Source organism: Ranitomeya variabilis, chromosome 8 (assembly GCF_051348905.1).
Source record: "Ranitomeya variabilis isolate aRanVar5 chromosome 8, aRanVar5.hap1, whole genome shotgun sequence".
NCBI lineage: Eukaryota > Metazoa > Chordata > Amphibia > Anura > Dendrobatidae > Ranitomeya > Ranitomeya variabilis.
In genome coordinates, this window is record NC_135239.1 from 23,719,842 (window position 1) to 23,742,395 (window position 22,554).

The following is a 22,554-nucleotide window of genomic DNA, read 5'->3' on the forward strand; positions in this document are numbered from 1 at the left end:
TGGGGAAAAACCTGCAGTATAAAGAATGGAGGAAGAACAGCATCATCTTAAGCTTGCTCATAAAGCACCCAGCCCTCCTCACCAGTACCAGCGATATGTAGACCAGCTCCAGTGTTGGCCCTCAGTCATTTGGGGCCCTCAGTGTTCCAGCCGAATTTACAGTAAAGTACTAAAGCAGGTGTAGATTCCACCTGTCGTATTTAATAGAATCATAAAACTTAATCTATAAAAATGGCATAACAGGAGCAGCCGGGCGCTTTATCCACAGCCACGAAAAAGTCTGAGAATATACAGCTCCATCAAAAGGAGATCGGCAGGATGACAATGTCCGAAATCAGCACATCAGTCTCATCGTCCCTTATTCTTCATCTTCTGCCGAACTTTCTTACCCGGTCTCTTCTGCATAAAAAGAGACAATAAAAAAAAAAGAATAATCACATTTATTATTGTGAAGCACTGCAGCATATAAAGGGTTACACCATAGGTGACCATTATACATAATGTGGGGTAATAAAAGCCCCCCAGCCACTGTGAAATATAATACAGGATGCAACTCAGGATTAGTACAGGATCAGTAATGTATGTACACAGTGACTGCACCAGCAGAATAGTGAGTGCAGCTCTGGGGAATAATACAGGATGTAACTCAGGATCAGTAATGTAATGTATGTACACAGTGACTGCACCAGCAGAATAGTGAGTGCTGCTCTGGAGTATAATACAGGATGTATCTCAGGATCAGTAATACTATGTACACAGTGACTGCACCAGCAGAATAGTGAGTGCAGCTCTGGAGTATAATATAGTGTATGATATATCTATGGTGTCTTCTCTGTGTATGAACTGTAGGTTGCTTCTCTTACATTTGTGTTCTTGCCTCCCTTCTTCCCGGCTCTTTTGCCGCCTCGTCCATGTGCTACTTTTGCTCGGAAACCGGAAACATCATTAACACTTTCCTTTGTGTTCATCTTTGATCCTTTTTTCCTTCCTCCAAATCCAAATTTCTGGTCTTTGTATTTTCTCTTGGCGTTCGGTCTTTGTGCAAGAGAAAAAAAAATCATCCATTAGTGTTACACAGAGACAATCCCTATATATTATGTGCATCTACAAGTACCTAACAAGGGGTAAAATATATCTAAACCAGAACCCCCATTGATCGGCCACCTGCGGCTCAATAGCTGCTGTAAAACCAGAAATGCCAGAAAATTGGAAGCTACAGTCACCCAGCAGATAGAAAGCAAAAGCAATGAACTGGAATGTAGGTTGGTGTGCATGCAGCATGTAAGTGCATGTTCACATTGGCCACTAGAGAATACAATGTAGAAGAACGTGGTCATATTCTGCGCTGCTGAATCATGTAGTCCAAAGGTATTGTTAAAAAGTGGTCTTTATTCAACGCGTTTCTGAGTTTCAAAGAACTCCTTCATCAGGAAATACCACATAAGATTCTTATGTGGTATTCCTTGATGAAGGAGTTCTTTGAAACTCAGAAACGCGTTGAATAAAGACCACTTTTTAACAATACCTTTGGACTACATGATTCAGCAGAGCAGAATTTGACCACATTTTTCTACATTGTATTCTCAACAGGCGGTCCCTCGTGGATTTGTGGATCTGCAGCAGCGAATCTTTCCAATGCTTGTCTTAAGCTGAGTGCTTTTACCTTGCATTGACTGCTTAATCTCGGATAAAACCCTACTGTGCTATTTTCCTCCAACAGTTTTTATCGCACATTGGCCACTAAACAGACAAAACCCAAGAGAAATACAAAATACCCCACAACAAATAAATAGCAACAGAGCATGAAAATAATTTAAAAAGGTACTCGATTAACATATTTTATAAAAAAAAACGTAAAAGCCCTCATACCATGTCACCGTGACCCTATTCGGGACCTTACCTCTAGTATTAAAACCTTACCATGTGTCTAATGACGCGTGTATGAATAAGGGCTGAGAAGGACCAACTAATAGACACCCAGCAGTGCTGAGCTTTTTGAACGTAATGTCCAGCTCACTGCTGGGTGTCCATTAGTCGGGGCATCTGTCTTTCTTAGCCCTTATTCACACACACACACACACACACACACACACACACACACACACACACGTCATTAGACACATGATAAGGTTTTAATACTAGAGGTTAGGACTGCTCCAAATCGGGTCACCATGATATGGTGGCGTGGCTTTTACGTTTTCTCATTTTCTTATCTGTTTAGTCACCAACAGATGAAACAGCAAAGGCTGTAAACTACTGAGGCGCCACAAGGAGCAGAGTTATTACAACTAGAGATGAGTGAATATGATCGGCTCCCTCCTTATTCGGCAAGCTATAGCAGCTTCTTCGGTAAGCGCAGCGGGAACCCAGATGCTTGGAGCGCTCCGATAATCAGGTGTCCAGTGCCGCAGCTGCATGTGTCGCGGCTGTGTGACAGTCACCGTACATGCATGGAGAGCCTGTGTGTTGTGACTGTCACACAGCCGGACACCTGATTATAGGAGCGCTCCAGGTATCCGGGTTCCTGCTTCAGCTTCTTCGGTAAGCGCTATAGCTTGCCAAATAAGGCGTGAGCCGAACATATTCGCTCATGTCTAATTACAACCTGCAGATATTTTTGTTCGGTCTAGGGACACTCACCCTTTTTTACCCTTCCGTTGTACTCCATCAGATTTCTGTTGATGCTGATCGCCCTCTAGAAAATCCAGCTTATCAGAAAGACCTTAAAAATTAAATAAAATAATGTCAAGGATCTGCAGTAGTGAAGTACACAAATTACAAGTAGTGTCCATAACCTTATTTTTTTGGACATTCTGGATACATTCAATTAAAAAAAATATTGTGCAGATTTATACAGCCACCACTAGGGGGAGCTCACTGCTTATAGATTTATACAGCCACCACTAGGGGGAGCTCACCGTTTAAAGATTTGTACAGCCACCACTAGACATAGAGGTTGTCCACTATTTTTTTTTTTTTATTGTTGACATATCCCAGCATCACCGCCAATCAGCGGTCCACGAGGTCGACAGCCGCAACTGCTCGATTGCGGAGCTGCTGCGTCTTTTGGTAGTGGCAGAGGCTTATTAATTTGAATAGGAGGTGGATGTGTTGTACCCAGCCACTACCAGAAGACGGAGCAGCTCCACAATCGAGCAGTTGTGGCCGCAGACACAGAGGACAGCTGATCGGACGGGGTGCTGGGTGTCAGACCCTGACCGATCAGACATTGATGACCTATCCTAAGGGATAGGTCAACAATGAAAAAGTAGCGTTTCCATCTCAGACATTTTTGCCATATCTACAGAGACTCAGTCTTGCACCATTAAGAATGAAGAGGTGATGGTGCTAACACGGTTCTCTCCATTTACATCAGTGGAAGCTTCAAAATCAGAGCATGCTCTCCCCAATTTTATTCTATATTGCCTTTGCTCACAAGACAGGCGTTACTTGGGTTGTCAATGGAGCCCTCAGAAGTCTATGAATGTCACTGAGCAAAGCCCAGTAATAGGCCTCAGAGTAGCTGAGCACTTGTGACTCTCTCCACTACTAAACAGGTTTCAAAAATGTTTGAAAGAACCATAGAAGTTGATAGCCAGTTGTGCGAATGCCCTGCTGTGTGATACGGGGCCACATTGAGGTCCCAGCACCAGGACCCGCATCAGACTCTTCCTGCACACGGTGTCCGCACTGATCTTTACCTTTCTGATACTTTTTGATCTGATGCATCATGTTGGATTTCTCCTTCTGTCTCTTTTGTAAGACTTCAACTTGCACCTACAGATGATATCAACAAACAAGACGAGTATGAGCAGCAGACTGTCAGACGAGTGCGCACGGACCACAAAGCCTCAGTCACCGCAAGACACCCGGCGCACACGCTCACCTTCTTCCCATACTTCCTCAGTGCTCGCAGCTGTTTGGCTTTTTCAGACTTCTCGATTGAGATCTGTTTGGATTGAAGTTTCTTCCTGACCTAGAAAACCCCCCCCAAAAAATAAAATCAAATCTGAAGTGGCTGATAACAGGGAGCAATAGAATGAATTAATCTGTTCAGCAATCAGGTCTCTTGTTCCTGTAAGAAAGCATGAGATTTCTACAGGTTAAAGTTTCATCTCGGCCACTACCGATTTCCAGAATAAAAGGGGGCGTTGTGTCACGAAGGCACAAGATCTTAAGAGGGTTGTCCAGGACTATTATATTCTTTTTTTTCTACCCACCGCTCCTGCCGGCACCACGCTAATTGACAGCCGGCACCCTGCTGCCCGTCAGCATGACATTGGCAGTCACACAATGTCAACAGAGCAGATGAGAAGCCGCTGCTCTGTCAATGTGACATTTGCTGAAGGAGTGCTCTATGACAGCTGAAATCGGCGGTGGGCACAGATAGTTACTCCATACCCAACTGCCTGTTAGTTCTTAGCCTCATAGTAAAAATTAAATTTATCTTCTTTAAATGTAAACATCATTTACTCCTTGTCATGAACATAGGACATTACAACATCCTCACCACCACGTTATTTCCAGAGATTTTCTCTTTTGCGCAAATAAATCTCAGTAAATATAATTGTAAACCTTACGGTTTTCTAGAGCTCCAATTGCAGTCAGTGATTTACTTCCAAAGTATCAGCCAGGTCACCGCTTGTTATAAAGGGAGGGCTCCGATGCCTGCACAACAATGAGCCAAATACCTGTGTGCCCATCATGTGGCAGATTCTCATCCTCAGGAAGTAAATTACTAATTTGCCATTCACTTACAGCAAGCAGAAATATTGAAAACTATCAAGAATCAACACAAAATGTAAAGGACTGTTGTGGAAGCTTCCATTATACTCTGATTCCGATTTATAGACAGAAAGCAAAAGAAAAACTCTACAAAACTTCCAAATCTGCTCACACTGTTGAAGGGGATCCACTAACCTTCTGCATGTGCTGGTCAGTTTTGGCCATCTCCGCAAAATAATCTTCAGGACGTTTTGTAGACACTTTCAGCTGTTGGAGACGAGGCAAAGCGAAGAGAACTGCAGCCTGAGCCTGGCGGTAACTGAGGACAAAGGACAGAAATTATACAAAAATCACAACAGAAGCTGCACTCACTATTCTGCTGGTGCAGTCACTGTGTACATACATTACTGATCCTGCACTGATCCTGAGTTACATCCTGCATTATACCCCAGAGCTGCACTCACTATTCTGCTCGTGGAGTCACTGTGTACATACATTACTGATCCTGAGTTACATCCTGTATTATACTCCAGAGCTGCACTCACTATTCTGCTGGTGCAGTCACTGTGTGCATACATTACTGATCCTGAGTTATATCCTGTATTATACTCCAGAGCAGTACTCACTATTCTGCTGGTGCAGTCACTGTGTACATACATTACATTACTGATCCTGGGTTACATCCTGTATTATGCTCCAGAGCTGCACTCACTATTCTGCTGGTGCAGTCACTGTGTACATACATTACTGATCCTGCACTGATCCTGAGTTACATCCTGCATTATACCCCAGAGCTGCACTCACTATTCTGCTCGTGGAGTCACTGTGTACATACATTACTGATCCTGAGTTACATCCTGTATTATACTCCAGAGCTGCACTCACTATTCTGCTGGTGCAGTCACTGTGTGCATACATTACTGATCCTGAGTTATATCCTGTATTATACTCCAGAGCAGTACTCACTATTCTGCTGGTGCAGTCACTGTGTGCATACATTACTGATCCTGAGTTATATCCTGTATTATACTCCAGAGCAGTACTCACTATTCTGCTGGTGCAGTCACTGTGTACATACATTACATTACTGATCCTGGGTTACATCCTGTATTATGCTCCAGAGCTGCACTCACTATTCTGCTGGTGCAGTCACTGTGTACATACATTACTGATCCTGCACTGATCCTGAGTTACATCCTGCATTATACCCCAGAGCTGCACTCACTATTCTGCTCGTGGAGTCACTGTGTACATACATTACTGATCCTGAGTTACATCCTGTATTATACTCCAGAGCTGCACTCACTATTCTGCTGGTGCAGTCACTGTGTACATACATTACATTACTGATCCTGTACTGATCCTGAGTTAAACTCTGTATTAGGCCGGGATCACACACAGCGAGATACGGCTGAGTCTCGCAGGTTAAAACCAAGCTCTGGCATCGAAACTCCAGAGCGGAGCGTGCAGCTCCATGTATTGCTGTGCAGCTCCATGTATTGCTGTGCGGCCGCACGCTCCTCTCCGGAGTGCCGGTGCCAGAGCTTGGTTTTAACCTGCGAGACTCGGCCGTATCTCGCTGTAGTGCGACTCCGGCCTTAGTCCCCGTCACCGCCTGCAGAGATTACTTACAAGCTCATCTCTCTTTTGAAATCGTCCTCTGCGTCCACATCAGTGTCTTGTGTCTCATCTCTGCTCTGCAGTGTTGGGTCTGGAACGGGGGCCGTAGTTACATCCAGACGCTCCACCCAGGACAGGTTTTTCTTCAGATCCTTCAGACTTTGCTTCAGGCCATTCTGAATCAAAAATAGAAATTATTGCACAGACGGTCTCAGAATTAACATTTGCCCCAACCTCTGAAAACTTCAGTGAAGCTAACAGTAGATTCTGGTCTTTTACATAGAAGTTTTACTAACACAAAAATGTTGTCAAGTTTCAAAAGTTACAGCTTGTGTTTGTTATACTCCAGATCAGCAGTGATAACTCTGCAAGCTTCAGAGCATCTCCTGATTTGACAGCGTGTGCTGTGTGCAGAGGCTGAACAAAGACATTGGGGAAATGTTGTCTGTGCACCAGACACTGTACAGTCACCTGCACTACAAGAGCTTAGCCAGACTGCTAGTGCGCATCTGCTGACAAATCACAGAAACTTCACAATAACTAACAGAATAGTGAGTGCAGCTCTGGAGTACAATACAGGATGTAACTCAGGATCAGTAATGTAATGTATGTACACAGTGACTGCACCAGCAGAATAGTGAGTGCAGCTCTGGGGTATAATACAGGATGTAACTCATGATCAGTAATGTAATGTATGTACACAGTGACTGCACCAGCAGGATAGTGAGTGCAGCTCTGGGGTATAATACAGGAGGTAACTCAGGATCAGTAATGTAATGTATGTACACAGTGACTGCACCAGCAGAATAGTGAGTGCAGTTCTGGAGTATAATACAGGATGTAACTCATGATCAGTAATGTAATGTATGTACACAGTGACAGCACCAGCAGAATAGTGAGTGCAGCTCTGGAGTACAATACAGGATGTAACTCAGGATCAGTAATGTAATGTATGTACACAGTGACTGCACCAGCAGAATAGTGAGTGCAGTTCTGGAGTATAATACAGGATGTAACTCATGATCAGTAATGTAATGTATGTACACAGTGACTGCACCAGCAGGATAGTGAGTGCAGCTCTGGGGTATAATACAGGAGGTAACTCAGGATCAGTAATGTAATGTATGTACACAGTGACTGCACCAGCAGAATAGTGGGTGCAGCTCTGGAGTATAATACAGGATGTAACTCAGGATCAGTAATGTAATGTATGTACACAGTGACTGCACCAGCAGAATAGTGAGTGCAGCTCTGGGGTATAATACAGGATGTAACTCAGGATCAGTAATGTAATGTATGTACTCAGTGACTGCACCAGCAGAATAGTGAGTGCAGCTCTGGAGTATAATACAGGATGTAACTCAGGATCATTAATGTAATGTATGTACACAGTGACTGCACCAGCAGAATAGTGAGTGCAGCTCTGGAGTATAATACAGGATGTAACTCAGGATCAGTAATGTAATGTATGTACACAGTGACTGCACCAGCAGAATAGTGAGCGCAGCTCTGGAGTATAATACAGGATGTAACTCAGGATCAGTAATGTAATGTATGTACACAGTGACTGCACCAGCAGAATAGTGAGCGCAGCTCTGGAGTATAATACTGGATGTAACTCGGGATCATTAATGTATGTACACAGTGACTGCACCAGCAGAATAGTGAGTGCAGCTCTGGAGTATAATACAGGATGTAACTTAGAATTTGCATTATGTGATATGCAATGAGTTACATTGATTTTGACTTTATAGAGCAGATGTCTATTTTAGCTTTAGTTCTATACAGGTAATTACAGTAAATCTTTAGTGCAGACACCTTTAGCTCTGGATGGATTTGTACCTGCACTCACCACATCATTAGGCGGCTTTTTCTTTGCATCCAGTACTAGATTTAGTCCAGGTTTCAGCTTCCCCTGAATGAAGGCTTCTTGCAGCTACAAGAGGAATAGAGGAAAGTTACCAAATATGTAATAACAGATATTAGATTATCTAAGATCTGGTTGATCAAGATTTTAGTATTCAAAAGTTATTCCCTACATCTCATGATCACTGGGGCTCTGGTCTGTGGCCCCTCACCCGCTTGTGCCCTTTTTCAGTGATCCCGAGAATGAAAAATAGGAGAAGCTCTCGCCGGTCTCCCAGTAGGGAACACAATGTATAACCCCCCATCACAGCACCTCTTTATCTGTCAGTTCTGAAGGGTCCAGGTCAGAGTCGGGATCCGAGGCGCTGTCCTCATCGTGCTCCAACATGGCGGCTCGTCTCCTATGGACAATCACAAAGGGTTCGGTCAAACTGTTGGCGACGAGATCTACAGCGATGGAAATCTGAGACGTTACAGTGAGAAATTAAGTGACCCCCCCAGTGAGATATTCCTGCTCCCCCCAACATGATGATGATCCTGAATATGGCACTAACCCCAGAAATGCTGCACCAACCACTAACAATGTGCTACCAGTCCAGGAACTACAACCACCATCAGGCTACAAGAATGCGCTGATGCACAACTGCAACAAAATCCGACTAGGAGGGAAACTCAGCGTCCGCGACTGAGCAACCAAGACACAAGTCACAGAGTGAATGACTCCGGGAATACCGCAGCGCCTGAGCCCCCCGGACTCGCCCCCCACCGGCACCCAAATAAAACCTCGACCTCCCCCTTCCTCAGAAGCAGAACCCGCACACTGCACCCACCGTCCACACGTGGGGACTCCCGGAAGTGTTCTAGCAGCTCACATCCGCTGACGTCATCATTTCTGCGACTGGAACGACAGGAGACGCTCAGCCGGAACTACATTTCCCGTCATCCTCCGCGGCCGCCCAGCGTTCTATGCGGCGGAGCGTCCTGTCGCTATGGTGATTGGTGGTACACAGTGAGCGGAGCCGGGTGAGTGCAGTGCGCCGTCCTGCTGTGTGTGATGAGGTTAGACCTCTGTATGGAGGGGTTAAATCTATGTATCGCTATGTGCAGGTGTGTGGGGCCGCCCGGGTCTAGCTGTGTGCAGGTGTGTGGAGCCGCCCGGGTCTAGCTGTGTGCAGGTGTGTGGGGCCGCCCGGGTCTGGCTGTGTGCAGTAGTGGCCGCGGCATCTAGGGCTATGTTCACACAGAGGTTATAGATGACAGAAACCGCTCCAGAAATCCCTCATTTCGGAGGAAGTTTGTCTATTTCTGAAGCAGTTTGGGAAGTTTTTTCTTCCTAAAGTGTTTTTTTTTTGCAGCTTTCTGCTTGGACGTCACTTGGTTTGGAGCGTTCTCCATTAGGAGCCAAATAAAAGAAACTCTTGTGAAGGGCAAGAGGGAACGAAGTGTTTTTAAAGTGGTTTCTGGCAGATAATTGTGGAGAAGATTCTCTTAATAAACAAACCTCAGGAAGCTCCATGTGACCGTAGCCCGAGGTTGTGTTCACACTGAGGGGTTTTTTAGAAGCTTTTAAAAAAAGAAAACGCCTTAAAGATCAGTTCAGAAGTGTTGGGAAAACCCTTCCCGTTCATGTCTGATCAGTCCACTTTACTGTTTATAAGAGTTTTTTAGCGTTTTTTTATACCTAAAGTGGTTTTGAAAAACTCTTGGTGGAAAAAAAGAGAATACATGTTACTTCTATGTACCAGATCCTAATGGAATCTGCTCCAACCAGGCGCTGTCCAATCAGAATGCTCCTGATGGAATCTGCCCCAACCAGGCGCTGTCCAATCAGAATGCTCCTGATGGAATCTGCCCCAACCAGGCGCTGTCCAATCAGAAAATTCCCGATGGAACCTGCCCCAACCAGGCGCTGTCCAATTAGAATACTCCTGATGGAACCTGCCCCAACCAGGCGCTGTCCAATTAGAATACTCCTGATGGAATCTGCCTCAACCAGGCGCTGTCCAATCAGAATGCTCCTGATGGATTCTGCCCCAACCAGGCGCTGTCCAATCAGAATGCTCCTGATGGAACCTGCCTCAACCAGGCACTGTCCAGTCAGAAAACTCCTGATGGAATCTGCCCCAACCAGGCGCTTTCCAATCAGAATACTCCTGATGGAATCTGCCTCAACCAGGCGCTGTCCAATCAGAATGCTCCTGATGGAATCTGCCTCAACCAGGCACTGTCCAATCAGAATGTTCCTGATGGAATCTGCCCCAACCAGGCGCTGTCCAATCAGAATGCTCCTGATGGAATCTGCCTCAACCAGGCACTGTCCAATCAGAATGTTCCTGATGGAATCTGCCCCAACCAGGTGCTGTCCAATCAGAATGTTCCTGATGGAATCTGCCCCAACCAGGCGCTGTCCAATCAGAATGCTCCTGATGGAATCTGCCTCAACCAGGCACTGTCCAATCAGAATGTTCCTGATGGAATCTGCCCCAACCAGGCGCTGTCCAATCAGAAAACTCCTGATGGAATCTGCCTCAACCAGGCGCTGTCCAATCAGAAAACTCCTGATGGAATCTGCCCCAACCAGGCGCTGTCCAATCAGAATGTTCCTGATGCAATCTGCCCCAACCAGGCGCTGTCCAATCAGAAAGCTCCCGATGGAATCTGCCCTAACCAGGCGCTGTCCAATCAGATAACTCCTGATGGAATCTGCCCCAACCAGGTGCTGTCCAATCAGAATGTTCCTGATGGAATCTGCCCCAACCAGGTACTGTCCAATCAGAATGCTCCTGATGGAATCTGCCTCAACCAGGCACTGTCCAATCAGAATGTTCCTGATGGAATCTGCCCCAACCAGGCGCTGTCCAATCAGAAAACTCCTGATGGAATCTGCCTCAACCAGGCACTGTCCAATCAGAATGTTCCTGATGCAATCTGCCTCAACCAGGCGCTGTCCAATCAGAAAACTCCTGATGCAATCTGCCTCAACCAGGCGCTGTCCAATCAGAATGCTCCTGATGAAATCTGCCTCAACCAGGCACTGTCCAATCAGAATGTTCCTGATGGAATCTGCCCCAACCAGGCGCTGTCCAATCAGAATGTTCCTGATGCAATCTGCCCCAACCAGGCGCTGTCCAATCAGAAAACTCCTGATGGAATCTGCCTCAACCAGGCGCTGTCCAATCAGAATGCTCCTGATGAAATCTGCCTCAATAGGCGCTGTCCAATCAGAATGTTCCTGATGGAATCTGCCCCAATAGGCGCTGTTCTTTCAAGAGGCTGCAAAAAACACTTCAAGACTATAAAAAATTCTTCAAAATTGCTCCAGTAAAGGAAAAACTCCTTCAAAATCTCTGCACTGACGGAGCGTTTGCTGCAGTGGTGACAACTTGTCTAATGTAAATGTCCCCATGAAGCTTTGTGTGAGTGTAGCCTAAGGCATCCACCAGGGGGCGGCCGGTCTCTGTTACCCCAGGACCCCTGTGTCTGCCGTGCTGTAACTAAGCCCCAGGATATTGATAAAGCCCAGACGTTTTGTGGATCACAGATTCATCCGTCCACTAGTGAATGATCCAGTGAGTGCTCACAATCCTCAGTATCCGCAGTGCGGCTGCATCTGGTGAGTTCCGAGTTCCTATAATCACTGGATTCTGCACCTGCCCCATCCCTAGTCGGGGTGCCGCCGCCATATAACATCTGACATCACACTGACCGTACATAATACTGGGATTAGAGGAATCTGACTATAATAATAATAATCTTCTTCCCGTTTTTCATCTGCAGATTCACCCTCCGCACTCCTCCATCATGTCTGTAATCGTGGCTCAGTCTCATTATATCTTTGGTCTCCGGTCAAAAGTCGCCAATAACATCTGTTACTTCGATGAACAAAACGTGATCTTCCCGTCTGGAAACAACTGTATAAAGTACAATGTGGATCAGAAATGGCAGAAGTTTATTCCAGGTCGGGGCCTTGAGGGCACAGCGTCGTCTGCGCCGGGGTTAGGCCCTATCAGCGTATAGCAGCCGGTGCGGTGTGGGGTGTGATCTGATTCTGTCACATGAGAAAATCCTATCAGAGGTGCGGAGGAGACGGAGAAAGTCATTTCTCCATCTCCTCCATTGCTGGTGTCCGCAGTAATCGTGCTGCACTTCGATGTCCGAGATTCCGATGTTTTGCACTATATGGGTATAGGCTTGTATGGGTGCGTGCCGTCCGATTCGTCCATGCTGCTGACCCGACATGATACAATAAACTCTAGTCTTCACTGCTCTATAGTATAAGATCAGAGCGAGCGCGGTCCGATGGAACATCACATATACACCGCCTATACGCCAGACTGAGCGAGACCTTAAAGGGAGACTCCTCCAAACATGAAAGGGATGCTGCATTAGGTGGGGATTCTAAGGGGAAATCCGCAGAATAGTAGGGGTCACCATAACAAGTATACACAACATCTAAACACAGGTGGATTTTTTAATCTTTTAAAAGGGATGTCCAGGACTTGGGGAATGTTACCTTACCCATTGTCATCTGGCAGCCCCACGATCTCCCCCATCAGAAGTACACAGCGTGCAGAGCTGGAGCACCACGGTTATATACACGGTGCAGTAACTGCTCTTCGGTCATGGTGTTTAGCTTCCATTGAAGTGAATGGAGCTGACATGCAGTACCTGGGAACGGCCAGTACGCAGTTTATGTAACTGTGCTGCTCCAGGTCCCAGTTGTCAGACCCCTGATCCCAGGAGTCGGACCCCCACCAATCTTATATTAATAACCTATCCTAAGGACAACCCTTTAATCAGTTACAGCAGCCTTTACTGAGATTTATTCTCCATCCTGCGCAGGCGTCCATGTTACCCTGCAGCGGGGGTTGTCTGTCCAATCAACCTCTCATCCCATTCATTTTACCCTTTGATCGCAGAAGTCAAGAGAGACTAAGGTGCCATTGAAGGGGACTTCCATCTTTCATCAGGTCACTGGGACTCACACTGCTGTCATAGAGACACGGATTATATTGTATTATCACATAGAAATATAATATTATTTCATCAGTTTAAATAAAGATATTAGATATTTACTGTAAAATAAAAAATGTATCCACGAGGGACATGTACATTAGAAGTATCCAATACTTTTTCACCCTCCCTCCTACTGCACAGATGAGAGCAAACAGCGTGACCCTGGCGCTAGTTCACCCTCCCTGGGCTACTAGGGTTGGTGCCCAGCACCCATCAGAGAATGGTTCGGGACCCCTTCACCCTATTGTGGCTTATGGACTTACCCTTTCAGTTCATTTTCCCTTAGAAGTGTATGTATCACATTCTTGTCTTCTCGTCTTCAGGCTCAGAGAAGAGTCAGGGTATGCAAGCGTTAGCGATCAGCCCCAACCGCCGCTACCTCGCGATGTCCGAGAAGACCCCCGACAAGGCTACCATCACCATCTATGATTTGGCATCCATGCCATTTAAGAAGCGCAAAGTCCTGAGCGCCACAGACTTTACCGCACACGAGTTTGTCAACATGGCATTCTCGCCAGACTCCAAGTACCTGGTGGCTCTGTCAGGTTCTCCCGAGTGGCAGATTATCCTATGGATGTGGGAGAAACAAAAAGTGATGGCGACCGTGAGGGCGGACAATCAGAATAGCCCCATTTACCAGGTAAATTCTCCAGTTGTCTGATTGGCTCAGTATGTGTCCATTTCCACTGCAGCCTGACGCTCCAGTTTATTATGTTCACATTGTATGAGGTTATTTATTAGGTTCCCAGGACCTTTAATGGAGCTGGAAAGCTGATTTTTTCTCCTAATATTGTAGGTGAGCTTCAACCCCCATGACAATTCCCAGATTTGCGTCACGGGACACGGGGTCTTCAAAATCTTCCGCTATGTAGATGGGAATTTGAAACAAAACTTTCAGAAAGTGGATGCTCATAACTTCCTGAGCCACGCGTGGCTGTCCGAAGACCGAGTCATCTGTGGAACGGATACCGGGAAACTCTGTGTGTGGGAGTCTGGAGAGCTGCGCTGGGAGCAGAACATTGGGGGGAGAGCCAACATGCAACTGCAGCATCTCGAAAAACGGCGAGCGTCCTCTGATGACGGGCGGTAAGATTAACAGTCCCATTGTTGTACATTTTTATTGTAATTTATGCCACTTTTGTAGCATAAATTATAATGGGATTCTCAGCTGCATTTGGTCACACGACTTTATACACTTTTCAAAAAGTTTACTGAACTGGCGTAAAAACTCCAGAGTTGTAAAATGTTGGCACAACTTTGAGGTGCGCAGAAGTTTTGCGACATTTCAAACAGTATTACTCCAGAATTCTGTTGAAAACTATTTGATGATTGGGGCCAAAAAGTTCAGTGGAATGATCCACACGTATGTGGCCGCTCTCTGATGCCAGCCCTTGGTGGGTATGTACTATGACATTTGGCTTCAGGCTCTGTATTTCTTGAGCACAATAGTTTTATATTATTTTCTATGTTATTATGTTCTATAATCTGTTTTCCATTGATGAGAGATTAAAGGAATTTTCCGATAACTGATTATTGATCCGCCTTTCCGTTCTTCTGCAGCGCCCTTTCTGCGTTTGGCAGCAGCACGTCATCCCCATTGCACATCTATTCCATTTTGCCCTATTCTAAGGGATTCCTGTGCTCCGGCGGCCCCGGCACTGTCTGCATGTTTGAGAAAGCGGAAGATCGAGAATTTTATAAGAGAGGACGAAACATTAGGGTGAGCCTGACGTGGCTGTGTCTGGTGACCATTATGGCGGCCGGAGTGACATATATTGTACATTTTACGATATTATCTTTCTCCGGCAGATCCCGCAGGATAAGAATAACAATGACCCGGGTCTTTCTGAGCAGCAGGAGATTCTGTGCATGTGTCTGAGCCCGTCCGAGGAGACGGTCATCGTCAGCACTGATAGAAGCCAGCTCTGCAGCATCGGGCTATCCTCGGCGGACATCACTAAGGTAAGGAGCGGCTGTGCCATACATATAAGTCCTCATAGTGGTCCTCTTCTGTAAAGATGAAGATTGTCGCTGATTTTGACGGTGTGTCGCGCCTATTTGCATAAAATGAAATCCGGTCATGAAGAATTCCTGACATGCACAATGTTGTGATGGGAAACGATCAGCATCGACATCAATATCCAATCGATGCTGCCAGCAATCAAGTCAAGAAGGATGAAGATATTGATGGATATATTATATAATATTCATCAGTCAACAGTCCGATAATGAAATTATTTTCTGTCCATTTTCCCGCTCCATGAATCACCCTCTTGATATTCACTTGTCTTGCAGGGTGATGACGTTCACTTCGAATACCTGACTGAGCCGTGGCATTCCTCCGCCATCACGGGCCTGAGTGTTTGTATCCGCAAACCTCTGATCGCCACCTGCTCACTGGACCACTCTGTTCGCATCTGGAACTACGAGAGCAAGTACTGTCACTGTCTACAGTATATCCCCCTGCATGGATTCTGCATACCCCCTATAGAACATAAATCTGCTCTATCTCTTTTCTCATTACCTATCAACTTATGGAATTTTGTATCAATCTACATAAACAGTTGTGTCACTTTGTGGTCAAGTTATTTATGTTGTATTGTGGTTGGGTTACAGCCTCTATTATATCTCAGAGGTTTATTCACAGTGACTGCACCAGCAGAATAGTGAGTGCAGCTCTGGAGTATAATACAGGATGTAACTGAGGATCAGTAATGTAATGTATGTACACAGTGACTGCACCAGCAGAATAGTGAGTGCAGCTCTGGGGTATAATACAGGATGTAACTCAGGATCAGTAATGTAATGTATGTACACAGTGACTGCACCAGCAGAATAGTGAGTGCAGCTCTGGAGTATAATACAGGATGTAACTCAGGATCAGTACAGGATCAGTAATGTAATGTATGTACACAGTGACTGCACCAGCAGAATAGTGAGTGCAGCTCTGGGGTATAATACAGGGTGTAACTCAGGATCAGTAATGTAAGGTATGTACACAGTGACTGCACCAGCAGAATAGTGAGTGCAGCTCTGGGGTATAATACAGGATCTATACAGGATCAGTAATGTAATGTATGTACACAATGACTGCACCCACAGAATAGTGAGTGCAGCTCTGGAGTATAATACAGGATGTAACTCAGGATCAGTAATGTAATGTATGTACACAGTGACTGCACCAGCAGAATAGTGAGTGCAGCTCTGGGGTATAATACAGGATGTAACTCAGGATCAGTAATGTAATGTATGTACACAGTGACTGCACCAGCAGAATAGTGAGTGCAGCTCTGGAGTATAATACAGGATGTAACTCAGGATCATTATTGTAATGTATGTACACAGTGACTGCACCAGCAGAAGAGTGAGTGCAGCTCTGGAGTATAATACAGGATGTAACTCAGGATCAGTAATGTAATGTGTGTGCATAGTGACTGCACCAGCAGAAGAGTGAGTGCAGCTCTGGAGTATAATACAGGATGTAACTCGGCATCTGTACTTTATTCAGCGATAATTTATGTACAATTATTCTAAGATATAAAATGTATAATGGTGGAGACAGGTTTGGAGACTGGAGCACAAGCACTGGGCAGTATACAGGGGCAGCTCCTGTAGTTACTGGGCTCAGTTGATGTATCAGCGCTCGGTGCACACATAACATGGGCCCTGGTTGAGGTTGATATGTTATGGAGGATTTAGGTGAATTTCTTCCTGCAATGATTCTGTCCGGTTGATTCTCAGCTCTCTGGATCTGTACAAGGAGTTCCAGGAGGAGGCGTACAGTATCTCGCTGCACCCGTCTGGACTGTATGTGCTGGTGGGATTTTCTGATAAGTTACGACTAATGAATTTGCTGATTGACGACATCCGGATGTTCAAAGAATTCACCGTCCGCGGATGTAAAGAGGTGAAGCCTATTCTGTACATGGTGGCGCATAGTTAGGCGTTAGCTATTATGTTTCTTTTCTTACAGAAATATTTGTATTATATTGCAGCAATTATTTTTGCAAAAGTGACAAATACGTCACCACCGTATTATTTTTAAGGGTTACAATACGTTTCCGAACATATGAATGCACTTGTTTGTGAATCGTCAGCATTTTTGTAGACCTAATTCAGATGTATGCGGCATCTGATCATTCACTTAATGGGGTTATCCACATCTAAAAGAAAACCTAAGAATAGATAGAACGACAGGGCCTCAATATCATTAGAACCACAAAGACAAATAGACCCCTAAAAATGAACTTGTATTATACAATTAAAAGTGTACGACTCAAAACAATCTTCTAAAAATCCAATTGAAGGAGGTGTAACCAATCGGAGCAGATCAGGGCACAGTCACAAATGAACCAAGGTCCATATAAATGATTAATTACAAGGGCTATTGAGTCCCTAATGATCATCCTACCTGACAGCGGAGGTAGACCCCCTAATGTTGGCGATATGGTGCCCCCGCTCCACGTCAGTAGTCTTGAAAGCCCTATACTATTTTTAAAAAGCACTTACAGTGAAAAAATAACACAATGGTGAAAAGCAAGTACGGTATATACTGTATATCCGTAATGGGAAAAAAGAGAATAAGGTTCTGCAGAAGACGAGCTGCTCACAAATATACGTGTCCAGCCCTATACAAGGCTACATTCATGTAAGGCCATGTATCGATTCGGAGGAAATGGTGGTGCCCGTTAGTAAGACGCCACACACAGCATCTTTCTTTGGCCTCATGAAGGACATTGTCATCCTTTATGGGTCCCCTGATGAACCCTGAGAGCTACAGGGCGAAACACGTCGGGATGAAGGAATGGTTTCTACTGACGGCTGATAAGTATCATGGAGTATTAGCTCCAGATTAATGGCTGTGATGGATACGTGCCCTTGATTATGGGACACTATCAGATTGTCTAAACACTGTGAGTATAGCCGCATGCCTTGTTTGCTGAACGGGTTGAGTATCAGGTGTGATATGAGGAATATATATTTGCGACCCGCATTTGATTAGGGCAGTGTTCCCCAAGTCCGGTCCTCAAGAGCCACCAACAGGTCATGTTTTCAGGATTTCCTTAGTATTGCACAGGTGATGGAATGCTTGCCTGTGCAGGTGATGCAAATATCACCTGTGCAATACTAAGGAAATTCTGAAAACATGACCTGTTGGTGGCTCTTGAGGACCGGATTTGGGGAACACTGGATTAGGGTGTACTGCTTCACACTGAGCCATGTTAGACTCTGAAGGAGTAACCAGTCTGGGCTGTGCCCCGGCATCTATTTTCCTGCATGTTTCGTTGATTCTCAGCATTACCTATAGGCACCTTACGTGTGAATTGATGCCTTACTCAACATGTATCACTTTATTTACCAAAAATTGAGGCTTTTTTGAAGACTTGGTATCCATAACTTGTCATCCGAATCGATTGCAATGAATTATTTATATAGACCTTAGCTCTTTTGCCCCGATTGAACACTAGTTTTAGAAGATTGTTTTGAGTCGTACACTTTTAATTGTCTAATAAAAGTTAATTTTTAGGGGTCTATTTGTCTTCGTGGTTCTAAAATTATCCACATCTACAGATTGATTGAAAGAAAGTGTCAGGATGGCATTAAAAATAGAAACTTTACCTCCGCGTGAAAAATGAACATGCTGCAGGTATCGGATCTGCGGTATTCTTATTCTGTCTCCTATTTTAATTTCTAAGATAAATTCTCAAGCAAAATCTGCTTACAACACATGCACAGGGTGATGCAGAAGCGCAGATTTGTGCCAGCGCTCATGTAAAGAGTCATAACGATGACATTAAATTGCGTTATAGTCTGTCCCAGCCACATTCTCCATTCATGGTCCTCTGTGCCTCGCCTTACCCTCTCGTTACAGTGCGTCTTTAGTCACGGAGGACACCTCTTTGCTGCTGTGAATGGCAACGTCATCCATATTTACTCCACAACAACCTTCGAGAATGTGATCAACCTGAAAGGCCACAACGGAAAGGTGCGTCTGATCCTGATGTCGCCCTCACCAATGCCAATAAGTCCACTGAATGCTGCCATTAATGTGACAGGTGCGCTCAGTGGTCTGGAGTGCCGATGACAGTAAGCTGGTATCCTGCGGCCTGGATGGAGCAGTTTATGAGTGGAACTCGGTGACCGGAAAGAGGGAGTCCGAGTGTGTACTGAAGTCCTGCAATTACAGCAGCGTGGCCCTGTCCCCTGACTCCAAAATCATCTTCGCTGTTGGATCTGACCAGACGCTGAAGGAGATTAGTGACTCACAGGTGACCATGCAGTAGACATAGGCCCTGAAAACTGATACTCACTGAGCAAAATGATTCACGCTGCCCTGATCCAACATCCGGAGCCGTCTGACCAGGGCGATATTCACTTCTCCAGCTGGTATTTTTGGCCTGCCATCATGGGAGCCTGCGGCATTTAGAAGGACTTTTGACGTTATGACATCGTCTTGTGACGCACTTCATGATGTTGCATGAGGTCTAGTGATGAGACTTCACTCAATGTCATGATGTCAGAGACCCCCGACATGCCGAGACAGAAGAGAAGACTACTCTGGTCCAGACTGGATGCCAGAACAAAGCAGTGCAAATCCTTAGGATCAACTTTATTAGTGAGGCAGGAAGCTTTAGCGTCTCAATGCCATCCTCAGGGACACAGGTCCTGGTGTAGAGAGTGATGGTGATCATGGCCCTGACATTCTGGGTACTAGGAAATGTGCCCCCTGGGTGACCTGGTGCAAAGGAATTAATATGTATAGAGGTATAGACATCATCTTGTGCTGGTCTCTGTCCATCTCAGGTGTCACGGGAAGCCTCCTCCTTCGATGTGACCTATACCGCGGTTGCCATCTCTCATTCTGGACGCATGGTTTTCACTGGCACATCCACCGGGACAGTGCGCTCCATGAAATATCCGCTACCTCTCCATAGGGAATACAACGAGTACCAGGCACACGCCGGTCCAGTCACCAGGGTAAGAGGTCCACTTCTGTCCATTGTACGTCACGTCAGTCAAAATCTTGCAAAAATTCTAGCTTAGTGTATATGTAGGGAGGATTTCCTGACAGATACCTCCACTGTCTGGGCACATGGCTTCATCTTTTGGCCTTCCTTGCATGAAAGGGACGTAAGGTTTTGTTTGTGGATTTCACCCCTCTACACTGCATTGTTGAAAGCTGGCACTTTTACCACATAAAGGTCTTGTTTGACTTCCAGCTGATGGTGACATACGATGACCAGAACCTCCTGTCCATATCTGAAGACGGGTGTCTCATGGTGTGGAAAATATCCGACAAAGAAAGCCGAGGTCTGAAGCGGGATAAAGATTTGATATATGCAGAGGAAGTCCTGATTACCAAGTCAGACCTGGAGGAGAAGGTGAGGGTTCACGTCATCACCGCATCCATCTGCTCACTATATCTATCTGTACAGCCAGGTGAATGATAGGAGTTAGACTTACATTGATGTGGGCACCAGAGACTGTATAAGGCCACGTTCACACGTTCAGTATTCGGACAGTATCTCACATCAGTATTTGTAGCCAAAACCAGGAGTGGGTGATAAATGCAGAAGTGATGACTTATTTCTATTATACTTTTCCTCTGATTGTTCCACTCCAGATTTTGGCTTATATATACTGATGTAAAATACTGACCAAATACTGAATGTGTGATGTGGCCTAATACTGAATTTCTCCTGTGGTGGCGCTGCAGGAAAAAATGAACACGTGCTGTCAGCTTCCCGTCAGACTATAGCTGGACTCTGGGGGTCTAAGAAGCGTGACTTTTGTGATCTGGAGATTGTCCATGGTGGAGTATAGGAGTATATATATGTCCTTACTTTTACTATACGTCCTTTACGATTAATATACCCTTCATGTCCAGTTACACGTGGAGCCATATAATATATTGTATTTGCATCAATGGCTATAGAACCAGGTAATGCTGGAGCTGAAGACACGTGTGGAGGAGCTGAAGATGGAGAGCGAGTATCAGCTCCGACTGAAAGACATGAACTACAATGAGAAATTAAAGGAACTAACGGAGAAGTTCATCCAGGAAATGGAGGTTCTGAAAACAACAAACCAGGTATGAAAATTGTGACCCGCACCCAATAATTCTCATCATCTGATGGAAGCTCAGTTATCACCATCATTCCCATCATTCAGGTATTGAAGGCTGAAGCCGAGAAACAAGACCTGAAACATCAGGAAGATTTAGCTGATGTCATAGAAAGACATTCCCAAGAGCTGCAGGATCTAGGTACAGGGTGGTGCATGTCCATCCGATATCCGAGGACAAAAACAGTCACACAGATATGTATTGTTGTTTTTTTTACGTAGATAGAGAAATAGATTATCGATAATAAATAGATAGGTAGTAGATAGATAGACAGATAGATAATAGATAGATAGATAATAGATAGATAATAGATAGATAGATAATAGATAGATAGATTATAGATAGATATATAATAGATAGATAGATAGATAATAGATATATATATATAATAGATAGATAGATTATAGATAGATATATAATAGATAGATAGATACATACAGTGATAGATAGATAGATAGATAATAGATGGATAATAGATAGATGATAGATAGATAATAGATAGATAGATAGATAGATAGATAGATAGATAGATAGATAGATAGATAGATAGATTTTGCCATCACATATCTTTTTGTAGTTTTTGTGAATTCCCTCTAAAATGAGAAGGTCGTCTGTAACTGTACATTTGTAAGTATTTTCTCTTTCTTTAAATTGTTTAATTTGTTTCTTACTTCTATCTTAGCTTAGTGACAACCAATATGGCTGCCAGTGTAGCCTGGCATCATAGGTCCAGGTTATAGCTCACAGAGAATGATCTAGACTGGATACAATTGTAGTGAAGCCCCCGATGTGAGAAGTAATAAATCTGTAAGGGATCTAAACAGCAATATTCCCTTCCACTGTTTTTTTGCGTATGAGAGAAATCATTGACTTCTGAATGAGCCTATAATGAGCCTTATCATCTGAGGTTGGAGCTGATCGCCGTCAGTCATTTGTCCTCTCGTTTTTGGCTGACTTTGGGGATGCCTCACTTTTCTTTGTAGAGGCAGCAAATAACCAGAAGTTGCTGCTGGAGTATGAGAAGTATCAGGAGCTACAGGTAAAATCTCAGCGGATGCAGGAGGAGGATGAGCGGCAGCTGCATGAACTGGAGGAGAGTAAGACCCAGGCCCTGGAGGAAGTGACCGAACACTACGAGGCTAAACTCCACGAGAAGACGGCTCAGCTTCAGCAGGTGAGGACCCCTACTCTCCTACATACAG

At 44.9% G+C, this 22,554-nt stretch overlaps 2 protein-coding genes across 8 annotated transcripts in view; one reads left to right on the top strand and one right to left on the bottom strand.

Annotated features, from left to right (window-relative positions):
* Nucleotides 1-181: 181 nt before the first annotated feature.
* Nucleotides 182-9,171, bottom strand: EBNA1BP2 (EBNA1 binding protein 2). Of its 4 annotated transcripts, none has more exons than XM_077278116.1 (10): nucleotides 9,042-9,171; nucleotides 8,525-8,612; nucleotides 8,198-8,281; nucleotides 6,358-6,521; nucleotides 4,921-5,044; nucleotides 3,887-3,976; nucleotides 3,702-3,777; nucleotides 2,641-2,722; nucleotides 864-1,035; nucleotides 182-399 (listed from the first exon to the last, which is right to left on the bottom strand). In XM_077278116.1, the coding sequence occupies exons 2-10, from the start codon at nucleotides 8,597-8,599 to the stop codon at nucleotides 349-351; spliced, it is 918 nt and encodes a 305-aa protein (XP_077134231.1). In that variant the 5' UTR covers nucleotides 8,600-8,612; nucleotides 9,042-9,171; the 3' UTR covers nucleotides 182-348. The 4 variants fall into 4 exon arrangements, with proteins under 4 accessions (XP_077134231.1, XP_077134235.1, XP_077134234.1 ...); XM_077278120.1 differs by having other exon boundaries at nucleotides 9,001-9,062; XM_077278119.1 differs by lacking the exon at nucleotides 9,042-9,171 and adding an exon at nucleotides 8,984-9,038.
* The window catches only part of CFAP57 (cilia and flagella associated protein 57), a 21,013-nt gene continuing 7,554 nt past the window's right edge, over nucleotides 9,096-22,554 (top strand). For 2 of the 4 annotated variants that reach the window (XM_077278112.1, XM_077278115.1), the window contains exons 1-15: nucleotides 9,096-9,234; nucleotides 11,989-12,169; nucleotides 13,551-13,867; nucleotides 14,024-14,313; nucleotides 14,788-14,947; nucleotides 15,037-15,189; nucleotides 15,523-15,662; nucleotides 16,969-17,134; nucleotides 19,100-19,213; nucleotides 19,284-19,496; nucleotides 20,032-20,205; nucleotides 20,448-20,609; nucleotides 21,164-21,319; nucleotides 21,400-21,493; nucleotides 22,336-22,526. In XM_077278112.1, the coding sequence (XP_077134227.1) occupies nucleotides 12,013-12,169; nucleotides 13,551-13,867; nucleotides 14,024-14,313; nucleotides 14,788-14,947; nucleotides 15,037-15,189; nucleotides 15,523-15,662; nucleotides 16,969-17,134; nucleotides 19,100-19,213; nucleotides 19,284-19,496; nucleotides 20,032-20,205; nucleotides 20,448-20,609; nucleotides 21,164-21,319; nucleotides 21,400-21,493; nucleotides 22,336-22,526 (2,487 nt within the window). In that variant the 5' untranslated portion in view covers nucleotides 9,096-9,234; nucleotides 11,989-12,012. The other 2 variants (XM_077278113.1, XM_077278114.1) reach the window with 2 other exon arrangements.